The following is a 17,956-nucleotide window of genomic DNA, read 5'->3' as shown; positions in this document are numbered from 1 at the left end:
TGCTCTTCTCTGCACTCTTTCTAGAGTCTCAGCATCTTTTTTACATTGCGGTGACCAAAACTGAATGCAGTATTCCAAGTGTGGCCTTACCAAGGCATTATAAAGTGGCACTAACACTTCACGTGATTTTGATTCTATCCCTCTGTTTATGCAGCCCAGAACTGTGTTGGCTTTTTTAGCAGCTGCTGCACACTGCTGGCTCATATCTAAATGGTTGTCCACTAGGACTCCAAGATCCCTCTCACAGTTCCTACTATTGAGCAAGGTATCACATATACGGTACCTGTGCATTTTGGTTTTTTTGGCCTAAATGTAGAACCTTACTTTTTTCACTGTTGAATTTCATTTTGTTAGATAGCACCCAATGTTCAAGTCTGTCAAGATTCTTCTGTAACTTGAGCCTATCTTCTGGAGTGTTGGCTATTCCTGCCAGCTTGGTGTCATCTGCAAATTTGATGAGTTTCCCATCTATCCCCTTGTCCAAGTCATTCATGAAAATGTTGAAGAGTACTGGGCCTAAAACAGAGCCTTGGGGTATTCCACTGCATATTTCCCGCCATGTGGATGTAGTTCCATTGAGGACTACAGTTGAGTATGGTTGATCAGCCAGTTACAAATCCATCTGGTGGTGGTGCTGTCCAACCCACATTTTTCTACTTTATCTAGTAGTAGGTTATGGTCTACTTTATCAAATGCTTTACTGAAGTCCAAGTAAATTATATTGACAGCATTCCTATCAGTGGCTGTAAAGGGCTGGACCAGGGGTGTCAAACTTGCAGACTGCAGGACAGATGCATCATGCGCTGGCCATGCCCACCTCCAGTTTAGCAAAGGGGAAAAAAGTTACAATGCGTCTCGTGATGATGACGTGACAAATTGAGTTTGACATCCCTGGGCTGGACTAAAAGATAGCACTGAGGATCATAACAGCACAAGAATAGGCATTAACACCAGATCCATAGGAACAAGGATCTACCACATGACAAAGGACCAGAGGGGCAGATTGTACAGAGAGGCCTCAGAGACAGTCCTGTTGTGGTCTGCCAGCAGCCTGCAGAGCTGGCAGTGGAGTCAGACAGTGAGGAGGATGGGGAGGACAATGGTCAGTCCTGGAGTCAAGGGAAGGCCCGGACGAGGGCTCTGCGTCGGAGGCAGATATGAGGCCAGGGCCATCTGGGAGTGATGCGCGGATTCCAGAGCCTCCAGAGGCGGACAGCAGAGGCAGAGGAACAGGAGAAGCCTGTTCTTAGTGCACGCATGCGAAGAGCTGCGAGAAGGCAAGAGCAGCTAAAGCAAAAAAGATGATTCGGGAATAAGGCCAGGAGATGATTGGCCCTTCCCATAAGGCTTAAAAGAGCAGCAATGGCTCTTGGGTTCTTTGTAGGAAAGCAACATTGCTACAATTGTTTCTTGTCGGCACCTTCTGTTTCTGAACTTCATGGGGTTCTTGCCAAGAAAAGTCTTTGGCGGGGTGCCAAAAAAGACAAAGATTTGTGATAAGGCCGAAGGACTTTTTCTAAAGGATTTTGTTTTGGAATTAATTTGGGCTAATCTGAGAATGAAGTAATTCTCAGCTGTTCTAATGAAATATGTTTGTTTAGGACAGATTGTGTCTGGTAATAACTACTTGGGTCTAGGTCACAACAAGCCCAACACATAGCGGTAGGGTGCAAGATAGAGACAGGAACAGTATACACTGACTGGCACAACCACATAGCTTGTATTGTATATATCGGCACATGGGCTAGGCAGGCAAGTACTGGCCAATCAACCAGACATTGTGGTAGTAGAGGACAATGGTGATGATTGATGTAGTGGTGCCAAGTGACAGCAATATCAGGAAAAGGAGTATGAGAAACTGGAGAAGGATCAGAGTCTGAAGAAGGAACTAGAGAAGATGGGGAAAACAAAGGCCAAAGTAGTTTCAGTGGTGATAGGAGGATTTGTGACTCTTAAGCTGGGAAAATGGTTCCAACAGATCCCAGGCAACATCAAAGTTCTCTGTCTAGAAGAGTGCAGTAGTAGGAACAGCTATGATACTGTGCAGAACCTCAAACTCCCAAAGATTGAGGAAGACATATACCACCCATAGGGATGAGAAAGAAATTTTTGTTTGCGCACATGCATACACTATATACATACATATACATGCACAAACACACATTCACTAAAACTGTTCTAAATATATCGTATTTTTCGGAGTATAAGACACACCTTCCCCCCCCCAAAAAAAGGGGGTGAAAATCTTATACTCCAAATGTAGCCCCGCCCAGTTTCTCAAACGGAGGTTTCAGAGGCTGAAAAAAGCATCAGAAATGAAGCTTCAGGAAAGAAGCCCTCAAACAGAGCTTCAGAGGCTTTTTTTCTGAAGCTGTTTCGGAGGCTTTCAGAGGCAGAAAAAAAAAAAAGCTAGGAACAGAGCTCACAACCAAGGAACCTGTTACTAAAATTCACCTCTGGGAACAGCTGATTGGGAGTATTCTGGAGCAATACTCCAGGGAGTAATCCACCTGCCAATCAGCTTTTTTCTTATTTTCCAACCCAAAAACTAAGGTGTGTCTTGTACTCAGGTGCATCTTATAATCCGAAAAATACGGTACTTTGTACTAAGCTTGTACAGAAATAAACGGAACTCTCTACAAATGCCAACGGACATGTTCTTATCCATTCCAACCCTCTGACAGCCATTAAAGCAAAGATAGAACTAGGCACCCAACTGAGTTCAGGCTCAATTTAGTTTGATCTTTTCCGAGCTTTTAGACTGGATCTTCTTTTTCTGTATCTGTAGATAAAGAGCTATCCTGTGTTCCGCATGGAATACGAATTTTTGTAAAATACAAAAACTTCTCCTACCTTCTTTCCTCTGTCTTGATTCATGGGTGACTGCATTTTGCCTTCCTTTCCTTTCCATACTGGAACCTGTGTTCTTGCCCTGCGCTCCCTCTTTCAATGAAATGGATCTGACGGAGATCACGTTCTATGATACTACAGCAACATGGTTCTGCACTTTTGGCAATGCCTTGAGATTTTCATTCTCTCATCAGCTCTTGCCTAATGGAAAGGATGTGTCTGGAAGCCACCCAATAAAATCAGAGAAAACAATTTCCAAGACAGGTGCTCAAACAGAGTACTGGAAGAGGATGGGGCAGCCCTTTGATTTTCTGAAACTTGATAGCCATTCTTAGCTATTTGGGACAAAGCTACAGTTTCCATTTCTATTATCTTCATGTCTTCCAATCTTTCACTGATTTTACTTTGCAAAACTGAAATGCAAAGGCAAGGTTGCCAATGAATCCAATGGGAGAATTGGATTCTCCCATTGGATTCAATGAATTAGATTCAGTGGTGGTGTTGCTATCTTCTACAAAAAGTCCATACCTCTAAAGAATATTGAAGTTACATGAGAACTTGCTCTTCCTGAGACCTGTCCTTAAATACCACATTTCAATTCTTACTTTGTTACAGAGCCCAGGATTACGACATCGAACATGCAATACAAACTCGATTGCAGAAAATATGACTTCAGTAACAGAGTGGTCAATGCCTGGAATGCACTACCTGACTCTGTAGTTTCTTTCCGAAACCCCCAAAACTTTAATCTTAAACTGTCTACTGATGACCTCACCCCATTCCTAAGAGGTCTGTAAGAGGGCATGCATAAGTGCACCAGTGTGCCTACCGCCCTTGTCCTAATATTCCTTTTTACTTATTCTTTTCATATATTCAAATTATGTTTATACTTTTCCCGCAAGGGTGAAATGCTCCCGGTTTGGACCGGATTGGCCAATCCGGTAGCAATGGCGGCAGGTGGTCCCTGATCCCACCATGCCCAGCTGAGCCATGCGATCGTCACAGCCTTTTTTTTTACTTTTAAAAGCATTTTTTTAACAACCTGTTCAGCTAAAGAGGTTATTAAAAATGCTTTTAAAGGGTTAAAACAAGGCTCTGATGATCCCAGCTGATGTGCCTGATCATCAGAGGCTTTTTTTTTTACTTTTAAAAGCATTTTTTAAAAGGTAAAAAAGCTGAAGCCTGCTAGGCAAAAAAGAGAGAGAAGGAAGGAAGGAAGGAAGGAAGGAGAAAAAGAAAGAAAGAAAGAAAGAAAGAAAGAAAGAAAGAAAGAAAGAAAGAAAGAGGGAGGGAGGAAAAAGGAGAGGAAGGAAAGACTACAAACCTGGCAATAGATGCAGCTTCAGAGGATAATCCAGGGCTGGAAGTGACCTGGAGGTCATCTAGTCCAACCCTGCTCCAGCAGGACATTGTTAGTTTCTGTCTTTTGACGCCCCCAGTCACATGGTTACATAGCCACGCCCACCCAGTCACATGACACCTCCACCAAGCCATGCCCACAGAACCGGTAGCAAAAAAAATTAGATTTCACCCCTGTTTTACCTGCTATCTTATATATGCTTGACAAATAAATAAATAAAATAAATAAAATAAAATAAAATAAAATACTTAACTCTTTCCTCACTCACCATTTCCCCACACTACCTTCAACATTTTTTTCTCCATGTCACTTCTAAAACTATGTCGACAGCATAATTAGCTCAATTTTTCATTGCAGGAGGGGGAAAAAACAAAACAAGTGGCTGTGATTGTTGGTGAAGCTAGAGGAAACTGTGCCAATGGTCATACTATGTAGAAGATTGATGTACATAGCACTCTGCTCTTCAAAATCAAGTCCAAAGAAGCAGCCAGGAGGCCGACAACTGCTGAAGCAAAAATTATTCTCCTTGGAAACTATCTCAGCCTCGCTGGTTCCCAACCCTCCTTGTCAATGGGGTACAAAGGTTTTGACTTTGAAACATACTATTTTGAGTAGGAAATAGCTGTCTTGACTTCACTAGAAGCACTTCAGTGCTGTTCTGACTATTTCAGAAGCTTTTTGAGATCAAAACAACATCTTTTTGGAACAGCATTCTAACACTTCTGGGAAGGTGGGAAAAAGCTGTTTTATGCTGAAAATATTTTTGATTTGAAACATTTTGTCCATTACTTCAAAGTTACCTGGAAGCTCCAAAATTACCTGTGCCACTTTCCTTGAAGTTTTGCTCAGAGCCCAGCAATTGAAAGAATATGTGCTTATTAGCGAAGTTGGGTATTTTAGTCATATTCACTGACCTTTCTATAGGGTCACAGTTTTTTAGATAGTGATGCATAAAATACTTCTTTCAAAATGACTCAAACTAGGCTCCTGTGCTTCCTAACCCTCCTGCTCATTCTGATGAGTGAAGTCATTTACTTCTGGCCTTGAAGCATCAGCATTAAAGCTAGAATTACATGGGAGCGTAGAGGAGATAGAACGATTAGGCAAATGTTGGAGAGAACCATTGATAAAGATTTTGAATTTCCTTCACAGTGTGAGCACAAGCTGCAACGTTAATAAGGGATGCAAATAAACAACGTGTTAACTTTCAATTATGTTCATACCTGTGACAACACTGGGGATTTTTGACAGAAAGCTCTTGACAGTACGAATGGGCACGCCACCTGTTTTGTCATCCTGCATTCTTGTAATGATATCTTCTATCTAGCAAATAAAACACAAATAGTATGTTAGTCTTCCAAATCAAGCGGTTGACTTTTATGAAGATAAAACCTTAGTAGTCAAATATTTAAAAGTTGCAATAACATTAAATTCACTCAGTTTCATTTCTTATCAATCGCTCTCTGTGTCCACCATCTTATCTTATTTATTTCCCATCTTATAGCATGTCTAGTTTACCTTAATCCTGAAGGACAGCAAAACAAAGGCTGAAAATTATAGAAAAATCCAAATAAAGCAATTCCCCAACTAATACAACACATTTTTATTAAACCATAATTAGTTTGAGCCAAGGGCATGAGAGAGTGAGACTTTTTTGATCTCCATAAAAGGGAAACAGCTACTCACCTTATCTACATCCCATGTGCCTTAAAAGGTCAGTGTGCTGGCCTTCTTATACGTACCAACACAAACGGACAAACTGTCTTGATTAAATGTATTATGCTGTGTAAGTTTTTATAGGTAATGAACAGCAGTTTGATTCAGGCCTAGAAATACATGGTACATTGATAATTGGCTTCAGGAGGTGTGATAAGTACCAAAAACAATGTGTACCAAATACATTTTCCCATAAAAAATAATATAGTGAATCACAAGACCCTGACACTAAGAAGTTCTAGCTTGTGCGTTGAATATTAAATGATGCGTACCAGGACAATTTTTTTATGTCAAAAATACATTGAATACCAATTTGATGAGTTTCAAAGCAGTTGAGTACAAGGTACCACTGTATCCTATTATTGTTAGATGTTATTCTGCACTGGTGAGATTGACCTACCAACTTTTTAACCACTGTGCTTTGTGAAAGAATAGAATAGAATAGAATAGAATAGAATAGAATAGAATAGAAATTTTTATTGGCCAACTGTGATTGGACACACAAGGAATTTGTCTTGCTGCATATGCTCTCAGTGTACATAAAAGAAGATATGTTCATCAAGAATCATAAGGTACAACACTTAATGATGGCTTAATGGAAGTTTCTGAGTATCTAAGGAAAGACCTACACATAGCATGTTACGATAGTCCTGTTGAGTGGTGATTAAAGTTCAACTAACTAAAGCACATCATCTCCTTTGGCAGAGATACTAGATAAGTAAATCAGGAAAATGCACAAACACAGCAGTATGTAGAGCAGGGGTAGTCAATCTTTTTATACCTACTGCCCACTTTTGTATCTCTGTTAGTAGTAAAATTTTCTAACTGCCCACTGGTTCCACAGTAGTGCACTGTGTATCGTTGTCTGCACATGCCGCTCGCAGATCATGGATTGGGGTTGGAGGGGGCGCCGGCTACCAGCTCTGCTTGTCTGTTACAGCTGGGTGATGTAGGGGGAGATGTGCGAGCTATTCTGGGACGAGACTCTTTTGTTTGCGGTCACACTATGGCACCATTTAGTTTCACTTACGTAATGTGAACTAAATTTATGCGTGGGTGATACAAATAGTATATTTTCATAAATTTAAATTGTCACAGGGAATTTTATGAAAACCTAATGAAAATGTTTTTAAATAATGCAGAATAATGCATATGGAGAAGTACAGGGTACTCAAAGAAAACTGCTCTAAAGCACTAAATATTCTATCTACAAAACCTAATTTGGCACTTTGCTAGGAGTTTCCACAATTACTTCTCAGTCTCTATGTAATGATTTCAGCGCACAGTAATCACATTTTACCACTGCCTTCTAGTAAGCGTATAACTGAAACAGTGTCATTGCTCTGCTCCAAATGTTTTCTCTTGAGATATGTGGGAGAAGATGACTCATTATTTCACTGCTCCACAGTACAACATGTGCAAGCCTTATTACTTTCAGTAACTGTGGCATAACCATGATTGTGTCTTTTTACATATAATCATACTGTAGATATGTATGATAACACATAATCATGTCAAATATAATTATTGGATATTATTATCGGCAGAAAATCTATTTCCAGTCTCACAACCAATACACCCAATATGAAGGAATGGGGAGGAAGAGGGAAATATTTGAATAAAGCACAGAAACGTCTCTAGCTATTAGATAGTGACCAATTGGTTTTTTATTTCCACAAATTTATTCCTTGGAGGCAGGGAACACAGCCTCTTATTGGCTGCTGGTTGGGTGGCTGATGCCAGAGACCAGATTATGGATTCTTGTAATGTGTTTTAATATGCACAGAATTTTAAGAACCCAGTGCCATCCAGTTCCTTTAGATTAGGGGTGTCAAACTCAAGGCCTGCAGGCCAGATTCGGCCTGCAGGGTGCTTAGATCTGGCCCACAGGGCTACCCTGGAAACAGCAAAGGACTGGCCCACAGTGCCTCTGGCAGCAAAAATGGGCTCCCGAGCTCCGTTTTTGGCTGCGACGGCCTCCTGCAACCCTCAGCCAGAAAAACAGAGCTCAAGAAAACTAGAGGCAGAGGGTTTCAGGAGGCTGTCACGACTGAAAACAAAGCTCACAAGGGCCTCTGAAGCTCTGTTTTCATTGGCAGAAGGTTGCAGGAGGCCATCGCACCCAAAAATGGAGCTCGGGAGCCCGTTTTCGCTGGTAGAGTGCTCGAACTGCCACAGGCGCCCCTGACTTGAATGATGTTGATCTGGCCATGCCCATCCAGGCCACGCCCTCCCCGTCCTCCCCCGAGGTCAAATACAACCTTGTTGCAGCCCTCAATGTAATTGACTTTGACATCCCTGCTTTAGACACTCCCACTAATCCCTTATAACAAGAACACTTCTTATGCCTAACACTCTATCCCTCCTCAGATGAAATATTTTCATCTATTTATTTATTTATTTATTTATTATTTATTTATTTATTTATTTGATTTTTATACCGCCCTTCTCCTGAAGGACTCAGGGCGGTGTACAGGCAAAAATAAAACAGATAGTACAATATACAATTTAAAATGCAATTAAAAAACTTATTTTAAAATTGGCCTGAAAAGTATACAATGAACTAAAAACCCCATTTAAAATTAGTTAATAAGAATTTAAAAATTTAATAAAATTACACATCATTTGATCCCTAATAGTGATCATTGGATCAATGGAAAAGTTGAATGTTTAGATTGAAGGTGGCTAATGCTACCCAAGTTCCTTCGGTCTGTCTCTTTGTCTGTGTAAGTTCTGAAGGAAGGGAAACCAGAGGAACAAGCAAATGTGGATTTAGAAATTCTACTACTTGCCACTATGAAATAAAAATGCTTTCAGGTAAAGAACTATAAAAGGCCTTTGCCATCTGCTTTTTCTTGATTACTATAGACCTCAAAAAGAAATCCCATACTCCTAATCTCATGATATCTTGTACACAACCAGGGGTAGGATTCAGCTGGTTCGGACCGGTTCGGGCAAACCAGATGTTAATTTTAATCTGGTTTGCCGAATCAGTTGTTGCAAGGACTTGCTGATCCCACCCACCCCTCCCCTTCCAGGAGTCTCCATGCAGCCTGTTTTGGATGCCAGGTAAGTGCAGGGCCCACGCAGAGGCTCTGGGAGGGCAAAAAATGGGCCTACCAGAAGTAACGGAAGTCCAGAATTGGGCTCATTTCTGGAGCCTGGGGGACCCCATTTTTGCCCTCCCGGAGGCTCGAGGAAAGCCTCCAAAGTATGGGGAGGGTGAAAACATGCCCCCCCATGGTGCAGGGTGCAGGGTGAAAACATGCCCCCCCCCATGGTGCAGGAGGCCAAGTAGGCCATGCTCACCATGGCCACTCAAACCCAGCAAGCGGGCAGAGAACCGATTGCTAAAATTTCTGAATCCCACCCCTGTACATAACCTTGAGTTTCTAACACTTAATCTAAAGAAGACAGAGATGTGTGTCTCATCTTCAACTAAGCATAACTTTTAGCGAAAGAAGAAAGCTGACCTCGAGTTCAAAGGAAGAGGAGAGTTTCTTTTTCAAGAACATTTACATTTCTCTTATGCAACTAACAACATGAAATTTTAATGCTGATCTCATATGCAAATGCAAAGCAAACCAAAACAGCTGAGCCTGAGGACCAGCAGCAGCAACCTGGGAGGGGGCATTCCTGATTGCTTAACAATCCTTGGTCTGGAAGCAGTCAAACAGAGCTTCCAAAGATAAGCCGACAGCTCAACTTGTTGCAGATTGATGTATTCTTGAACACGTTGCTGCAGATTTAGAGTGCATACTTTAAGTAGATGAATCTTATTCATCAGGAGCATCTCAACCAAAGAGAAAAAGAACTGCGCCAATGAAAGAAATCCTTTTACATTTATTTACTCCTCTGTTCTTCAACATAGGAATGTCATCGTTTAAAATCAAGGAATAAGAATTAGTAAGTTTCATTCTGTTTGTTTTGAAAAGAGAAATGGCTATCTATCCTGCTAGAGGTATTAATTTGTTTAGTAAAGGCAAATTTACTAAATTATTAACAGTTACTGGTGTGTTGATCACTGTCTTTATTTTGCTTAGGTTTAAGCAGTAATTGCACTATCACAGGTTGTACTTTTGCAACCTATCAATGGAGGATAATATTTTATGTTTGTTTTAAAGTATACTCTAGTTCCCAGAACTTTATGCCAAATTTGATATTTTTTACGATACTACAGATTCTTCCTTTTATTTCACTGGCTAGCATGCTGTCTCAGTAATTCATAAAAAAGGGGTTGAACCATTGGGAATATTTGGAATTTTAACTGCATGTTGTAGATGCTGTCACAATTTGACAGGCATCGGAAATTCTAGCCTGCCCTAATGCGTGCATTAGTGAGTATGCCCAGTTACAAAATATCCATTTATCAGGACCCAAATGACACTTTCTCAAGCAAATAATGGAGTACAGATACTCATCCCATTCAATTTTCTCAAAATGCCTCTAGGTCTATATGGGGACCGGAGGCATTCTTGAAAATTAAAATATTGCTAGAGGCGAACTCTGCTTCGCTTTATAACATATAAAAACAAGTGCGAAAGGAAATCTGATGGGCACCACACTGGCTATTCTGTTAAGTAATTTTATTCATCAATTTATTTAAAACACTTATATCCTATATCCATCTTATATAGCCACCATCTGGGTGGCTCCCAATTTTAAACAGTTAAAATAAATTTATCAATTTAAAAATAGCATAATATCTATTAAAACCACAAACCTTAAAAGGTTGGCACCAAAGTTAAACTTCCAATACCCTTGTTAAATCCTCTTATCCATCTCACCCTATCCCAGGGTAGGGGGAACCAGGTCTTAAGTGGTTTTTGGAAGGCTAGGTGGGGAGAGACCAGCTGAAGGGTTTTCCACACAGCAGGAGCTGCCACAGAAGAGACACACTCTCTCTCAACAGATGGCAAAGTTTAAAGGAAGGGACTAGGGCAGCGTTGGCGAACCTTTTCGGCATCGAGTGTCGAAACCAGAGCGCGCGTGTGCCAAAACCGGAAGACCAGATGGCCAGTGCTCATGCACACGCCAGAAACAGGAAGATAATCTTCCCAGCACGCACATGCACACTGGCTGCTCTTCCAATTTCCAGCACTCCTGCACATGTGAAGACCAGCTGGCTGACACGCTGGAACTCAGAAGAACAATGAGTGATGGCTCACGTGCCCAAAGAGATGGTTCTGCGTGCCACTTCCGGCACACAGGTTCACCATCAGACAACTGGTGGCACCTCCACCCTATCTGATTTGGTAAGACGGATAAATAGATATCCTTAAAGAGAGGCAGTCTGGGAGATAATCTGGCCCTTTTTTAATGGTTTTAAATGGTAATAACCATTTGAATTGCAATAAGAAAGGAACAGGGAACCAATGCAGCTCATACAATAGAGGAGTATATGGATAAACCCAGGGGCACCTATAAATGCACACACAATCACATTTTGGATCAGTTGTAGCTTCCGAGTAGTCTTTTTGACCAATAGCTCTATTAATTCATATTTATCAAATTCCTAAAAACATTTTCTCACTGAAATATAGATAACTAATGAAAAAGGCAATCAATAAACTATTACAGAGCTACACACCCAAAAGGAAATGCAAAAATATACCTGTAAAAATGTGGATGAGAGAGATGTAGAGACAGGAGAAGGATTAAGAGAAATTCACTCCTGTTTTATAACGGGAACTATGAGAAAAAGAGAAGAATTTTTTTTTGTTTGCAGGCAAGTGCATGTGCATGTTGTATCTGAGTGTGTGTGCATGTGCGTGCACACATACTTTGTTCTGTCCCCCCTCGCCTCCGTCTGAGCGATGGCTTAATTAGCCGCACTATCAGCTCTGGCAGCAAACTAGTGAGCGTCTGCCAAGTGACTCTGTTATCTCCTTTGATGCCGATGAGTCACCCAGGAACAAACAGTACTTCAGCTCTAGTTAAGCAGTTGATTTGCCTGCTACGAAGAGGCATAGCAGCCCTCGCTGGTTTCATATCCTGTGGAGTGTGGCTCCATGACTCAGCACTTCCTAGGTCTGCCCCACCCCTGCTTCTGTTGTTCCCGCCTCTCCTGCCTACGAAACCTAGGGTCCAGCCAGGCCTGACTGCCATCAGCAGGGTCTGGAGGTGTGGCCTGGGGGGGGAAGAGTCAGGGGACGGAGGCCTCGTTATCTCCTCCACCTGGCCTGCTTCTGGCTCCTGGAGCTGAGCCAGGAAAGCCGGTGCTCCAGAGGTAAGTCCTGATGGCCCTTCCCCCTCACTTTCCAAGTCACTTTCTGGCAGGGGCCCTTGCTCGGGGGACGCAGACACAACATACTTGTGCAGGCAGTGACAGTATAAAGGTGAGATGCCCAGGTACCAGCCAAGTCTGGTACTCAACCTACCAGACTTCTATCTTCTGGAGGAAGAATTTTAGAAGAAATGCATTAAAAATGGACATAACTATCTAATACTACTTCACAACAAAGCTTCCCTCTAGCCTTCTTTCACTCTGTATTGGAACCATGACAGAGAATAGAATCCACTTATTGTTTAACTGTCAAGCTGCTGAGTGATTGATATTTTACTAGTTCTGCCTTCACAGATTTTAATTTTAAATGAAGCTGACAAGGCATCAAAGAGCCATACAGCATCCTAGAAAGATTTCCACTGTGCAGGATTCCAAATCTCTGTTCAAGAATGTTTAATCCTACTAGCTTTGCCTCAAGAAACAATGAGGGTAAGTAATTAACTGTTGACATCCTTTTTTTTTCATCTATTCCATATACTAAAGGATATTAAAGGACGGTTCTAATGAACAAGTCTCTGGCACTGAGCATCTGGGTTGCCATTATTTCATAGGAAAAATAAAGCACAGGGAAGATGGTGCTAGCCCTAGATTGAGCTATTGTGATCCAGTCAGGTTGAAGGTATATGGAACCAAGGATGGAAGAAGCAAGGGCATCTGAAAGTAAGCAGAGGTGTTGGAGGAAATGTGGACCAAAGAACATGTGTAAGAAGAAATGACCAAAGGTGCTCAAAAGAAAAGATCCAAAAACATGGAAAGGAGGGGAGGAATTATCAGGACCAAAAATGATACCTGTAAGAAAGGCAAGATACACAAAACTGAAATAGCCAATGTTTTGCATCTAATGTTGAAGTCTGCCATGACATTTATGCAATGGCTTTAAAATAAAGCATGCATTTCAGTTTTAGCCCAGAGTTTCATCTTCTTAATTGGATATGTAAACTATGCTTTTGGTTGCCCAATCACACAAGGTTCTAATTTGCACACTAGCCAAACCTCTGTATAATCACAAGCTACAATGAACTGGGATCACACAACATGCCAAGTTATAAACCAAGACCTGCAAGCCACATTAGCTCAGTTCACATAACACTCTGAGACAAAGAAATCACATAATGAGGGACACCAGCCAGGATTTTCAGTACTATATTTCTGTCCTTTACTTTGTCTTACACTAAAATAATATATTATGAAACATTTATTTAAGTTAAAAGGGTGTTGAATTTTTACATTATTTCAGTTTTAGAAATCTGGATCAATTCAATGTGTCTTTTCTGGAAGCACTAGAGGTCATATAGGATCTACCGGTATGTCTTCATGGGCAAAAACTCCATGTCAGGCTGCTCATGACCTTAAAGACAGAGATTCAAGGACACAGCTCTTTGCTAAGACAGTTTTCTCACAGATACTAACTAGGGAAACTAATTAGAGCCAAGTCCAGCAAGTGCCAATTATGTGCTTCAAGCAGAGCATCTCTGTCTCTACATTCATCCATTTTCAGGTTCAGATCTGACACCCCTTATCCATCTGTGCATTCGAATGGACTAAGAGCTAGGCACGTCTTTCTGGGAGGGGTAATTGACTTCCGGGCATTGTTACCATAATGGATCTGTCTGATCTCAGGTTCTTTGAATCCCATTTTGATCCTTTCAGTCCTACCTGCCAAGCTAGTATTGTGGTTTTGTAATGTAAGGGTTTTAGTTTTATGATGTTATTCATTCCAAATCTTTGGGTAAGTGCAGTTCCAAAATCTAATAAGTTACAGAGTTACTTTCATTCTGAGAAAACTCTAATTAAGTTTATTCCACTAACTCACACCACTTCCCCAGCATGAAGCGTAGGTATGGCAGAACCGTGTCTGTAACAAATGATCCTTTGAAAATAGCATCTTCCCTAGCAATATTATAAGGAAAACGGGAGAAAATGGAAGAGGCATCATTCTTTCCTCTCACGTTGCTGTGGTTAAATTTATACAAAGCCATATTGTATGAATATATTTTCCCCCAATGAATTGCAGGTGTAGCATTGTTAATGTCTATCTTCCTGTTATTTTTCTTTTGTATATTTTTCGACACCACATAATGCACAGTGACAGGTCATTTCACGCATCATTTAACGCTGTGCATTTTCACACATACACACCCCTTGCCAAAATTATATCTGAAAATTGGAGAAATGCAGATGTAAAAAGAACTGAGTAAACAGTCTATTTCCCAATACAAAGTCAGGCTGAATAATCAGTGTGGTGCAGTGGACACTTTCCATTTTTCTTGAAGGACGTCTCGTCTGTATTTGGCATGCCATAGGAAAAGGTGAGAAAAAAAAGGAAAAATGGTCCTATGAAGAATTATGTGGCAGCAAGCAAAAAACAATCAAGGTGTGCTGTGCTGTAGGTTGGTTGGGAGATTAATAAAATACTGTCCCACCACATTCTGTTTAAGAATGTTTTTTAAAATTGAGTTTTATTGCGTTTTAACAATTAAACAATTCTTATTCAACTCTTATGCATGACCGGGACTATTAGATCTGACGTTAGTGGGTACAAAATGAGTCCACACAGAGGTTGTAACAAACACAACCTTTATTCAACTCTGCCGAGGCTAATAACAAGAAACGTGAGGAACAGTAACAACGAAGATTCCGTTGACAGATCTTAAATACTGGCTGCCTCAGAAGCTTCACCAATGACAGGACTCTAAAACTCCCGTTTTTCTACCAGGCGCGTCTAATCAGAGACCGCCTGGCTGTTGTTAAGGCTTAATCATGTCATAACCCTGAGGACTTTGTCGGAGCCCTACAGACATAACAGGGACCATTTACGCATTATCACACTAGTGTTCTCCTATGCTCTATACAATTTTACTAAATCTGCTATCTGTCATTTCTCCTTTTTTTCTAATTTTGAGCCAGTTATACCATTTCTCCCATATTATGCAAAAATCTGAATCCATCAGTCCTTTCAATTCAAGTGTCATTTTGTCCATCTCTGCACAATGCAATTTCTCTGTTTTAAGAATTTTTATTCAGGCTATTCTCATAACAGAAGAGCTGAGATTTAAATAAAAGAAAGACCCTGTTCCTCAAGCAAGGGTACAGATCTGTACTGTAGAGCAGGGGTCTCCAACCTTGGTCCCTTTAAGACTTGTGGACTTCAATTCCCAGAGTTCCTCAGCCAGTTTTGCTGGCTGAGGGACTCTGGGAATTGAAGTCCACAAGTCTTAAAGGGGCCAAGGTTGGAGACCCCTGCTGTAGAGAATGGCAAAGAGGAAGAGAGATGAATGTAAATTCTGTGGTGGCGAGCAAAGGTTGCTGATCTGGAAGAGAGGACAAGGAAAGGACAAGGAGCATTTGAAAGTGAATGGATCAACACAGTGACAGAATATGTAACGTATGGTGAAAAGGATAGATCAACCTCTCCCAGAGAAAAAGATATGAGCAAGTGGCACTCATCTTCTCTTCCAATGCAATTACCTCAGTCCAATGCCCAATACCTCAGCTGGGTTGTTAGTGTCCTTGGCCTCGAGAAGGGGTGTCAAACTGGTGGCCTCTGGGCCAGATGCGTCATACACAGGCCACGCCCACCCCAGCTCCGCGAAGGGAAAAAATGTTGTGATACATCATGTGACAGCAACGTGACATGGCAAGTTTCAGCCATGGCCCTAGTCAGAGATGGTATTCAGCCAGTTCAGACTGGTTCGGGCAAACCGGTAGCGGCGAATGTAATGGATGTAATGTCATCCTATTTAGCCACATTTTCGAGGCCGGGTGCATGCATGGAAGGCACGCATGCATGCAAAGCAAGCGTGCAGACGGTGAACCGGTGGTAAGTATTAATTAATTAATTAATTAGGGCCTCTGGTGGCTCAGACTGGTAAGACAGTCTGTTATTAACAGCACCTGCTTGCAATTACTGCAGGTTCAAGTCCTACCAGGCCCAAGGTTGACTCAGCCTTCCATCCTTTATAAGGTAGGTAAAATGAGGACCCAGATTGTTGGGGGCAATAAGTTGACTTTGTATATAATATACAAATGGATGAAGACTATTGCTTGACATAGTGTAAGCCGCCATGAGTCTTCGGAGAAGGGCGGGATATAAATGCAAATAAATAAATAAAAAAAAAGTATATGTGAAACCCACCGCTGGACCTAGTTCTATATCTGCACAGAATAAGCCTATGTTTGTTAAAAGGTTGGTAATGGACAAAAGTGCAGACCTGATATGTACTACCAATAGACAGATATGTAGCTTTGGATCATTTTTCCTCAATAAATAATCGAATGGGTATGATGTTTTTGACCCACATTTAATTGGGTTCTCTTCATCTAGTTTTAGGACTTGTATGAGAACAGATCAGGTTTTAGATCAGGTTTATGCAGAAATATCGAACATTTAAAAAGGGTTGACAAATGTTGAAACACCACTGTAGGGCCTGAATATTTCTAACATGAGTTGAATCTGTCATCCGATGAGATCTAATAAAGCTGGCTTGCTGAGGACCTCACATCTGAGACAATGCTTTTCATAAGGATCCATGCTTAACTCTACTCAGTGATGACCCCATGCCTCTAAAAGAACTTACTCTCAGATCTCTCCCTGTTATGCTTTTGAAGAGCCATGAAAACATCGAGAGGCTCAAAGATTTTGCTGCCCGAATGGTGACACATTATGACCTTTTTGTTGTTATGGTTACATAATTGATTTTTTCCCCCTGTTTTAAAGTTATATTACTAATTGTAAGCTGTTCAGTCTCTGGAAATGCAGCAGCATATAAGCTAAAGTAATAAATAAGCAATAGAGGCAGTGATGAAATCCTCCGCAGATTGCCACCGGTTTGCTGCCTGTGCATGCACAGTGCATGCCAAACGCATCCTGTGCACATGCATGCGCACTGCACACCAAAAGCGTGCTGTGCGACCATGCACAGTGTGCGCCAAAAGGACTCTACACGAGCATGTGTAGTGCATGCCAAAATCACGCTGCATGAGCATGCACAATGCACACCAAAAGCATGCTGCGTGCGCATAGTGCACTGCATACCAAAAGCAGACTGCATGTGCGCGCATGCACATTGCGCACGAAACACGCGCTTCGTGCGAAAAAAGGAGGCTTAACAAGGTAAGTAGAACAGCGAGGGGAGAACAGCTGTGCCACACGATTTAGATTCGCTAAATCGCGTGCTCTCTAGTGAATATAAATTACGCAGCACAGCTGATCGTTGGAAATACCAGTTCAGACAAACCAGTAGCTTTTTTTTACTACTGCTTCACCGAAACCGGTGGGAACCGGTAGCATTTCACCCCTGAATAGAGGGTTCCCCTCCTCCATGCACACTGAACAAAATTGAGATCTATATGAGATGCTTTGAAACCTTTATTTCTTGGAAACGGGGGAAAATATTGCAGAAGCCTGGAAAATATTTTAAGTAAACTTCACATTTGTATGTGAGTAAACATACTTAAAAGTGTTTATATGTCAGTAAAACTGGAGATTGTTATATTATGTGCCTCTGAAGTGGAATGCCCATAAAAACCATATTAAACAGACTCCTTTGAAACAGAAAGTAAAAAAAACCCAATGTCTTTGATTTCAACAATCGAAATAGTATAATACAGTTAGAGACTACATGATATGTAATGATTCAGGAAGAATTAATTTTCAGTTTTGGAGATCTGTATTTGTCTTTATAGTTTTAAGGTGGGAGACACTAGATGAGCAGACTTTCCCCTCTAAATAGACTAAACATTCA

At 41.2% G+C, this 17,956-nt stretch overlaps 1 protein-coding gene across 2 annotated transcripts in view; it reads right to left on the bottom strand.

Annotated features, from left to right (window-relative positions):
* RGS6 (regulator of G protein signaling 6) overlaps positions 1-17,956 on the bottom strand; it is a 307,970-nt gene that overhangs the window by 151,652 nt on the left and 138,362 nt on the right. For both annotated transcript variants that reach the window (XR_009152572.1, XM_058161946.1), the window contains exon 3: positions 5,434-5,533. Coding sequence is in view for 1 of the 2 variants with exons in the window: in XM_058161946.1 (XP_058017929.1) it covers positions 5,434-5,533 (100 nt within the window). In the remaining variant the exon portion in view is untranslated. The remainder of the gene's footprint in view (positions 1-5,433; positions 5,534-17,956) is intronic.

This window comes from Ahaetulla prasina, chromosome 1, assembly GCF_028640845.1.
Source record: "Ahaetulla prasina isolate Xishuangbanna chromosome 1, ASM2864084v1, whole genome shotgun sequence".
Lineage (NCBI taxonomy): Eukaryota > Metazoa > Chordata > Lepidosauria > Squamata > Colubridae > Ahaetulla > Ahaetulla prasina.
Note: the sequence above shows the minus strand (reverse complement) of the source record. Positions and strands in the feature narration are given on the sequence as shown.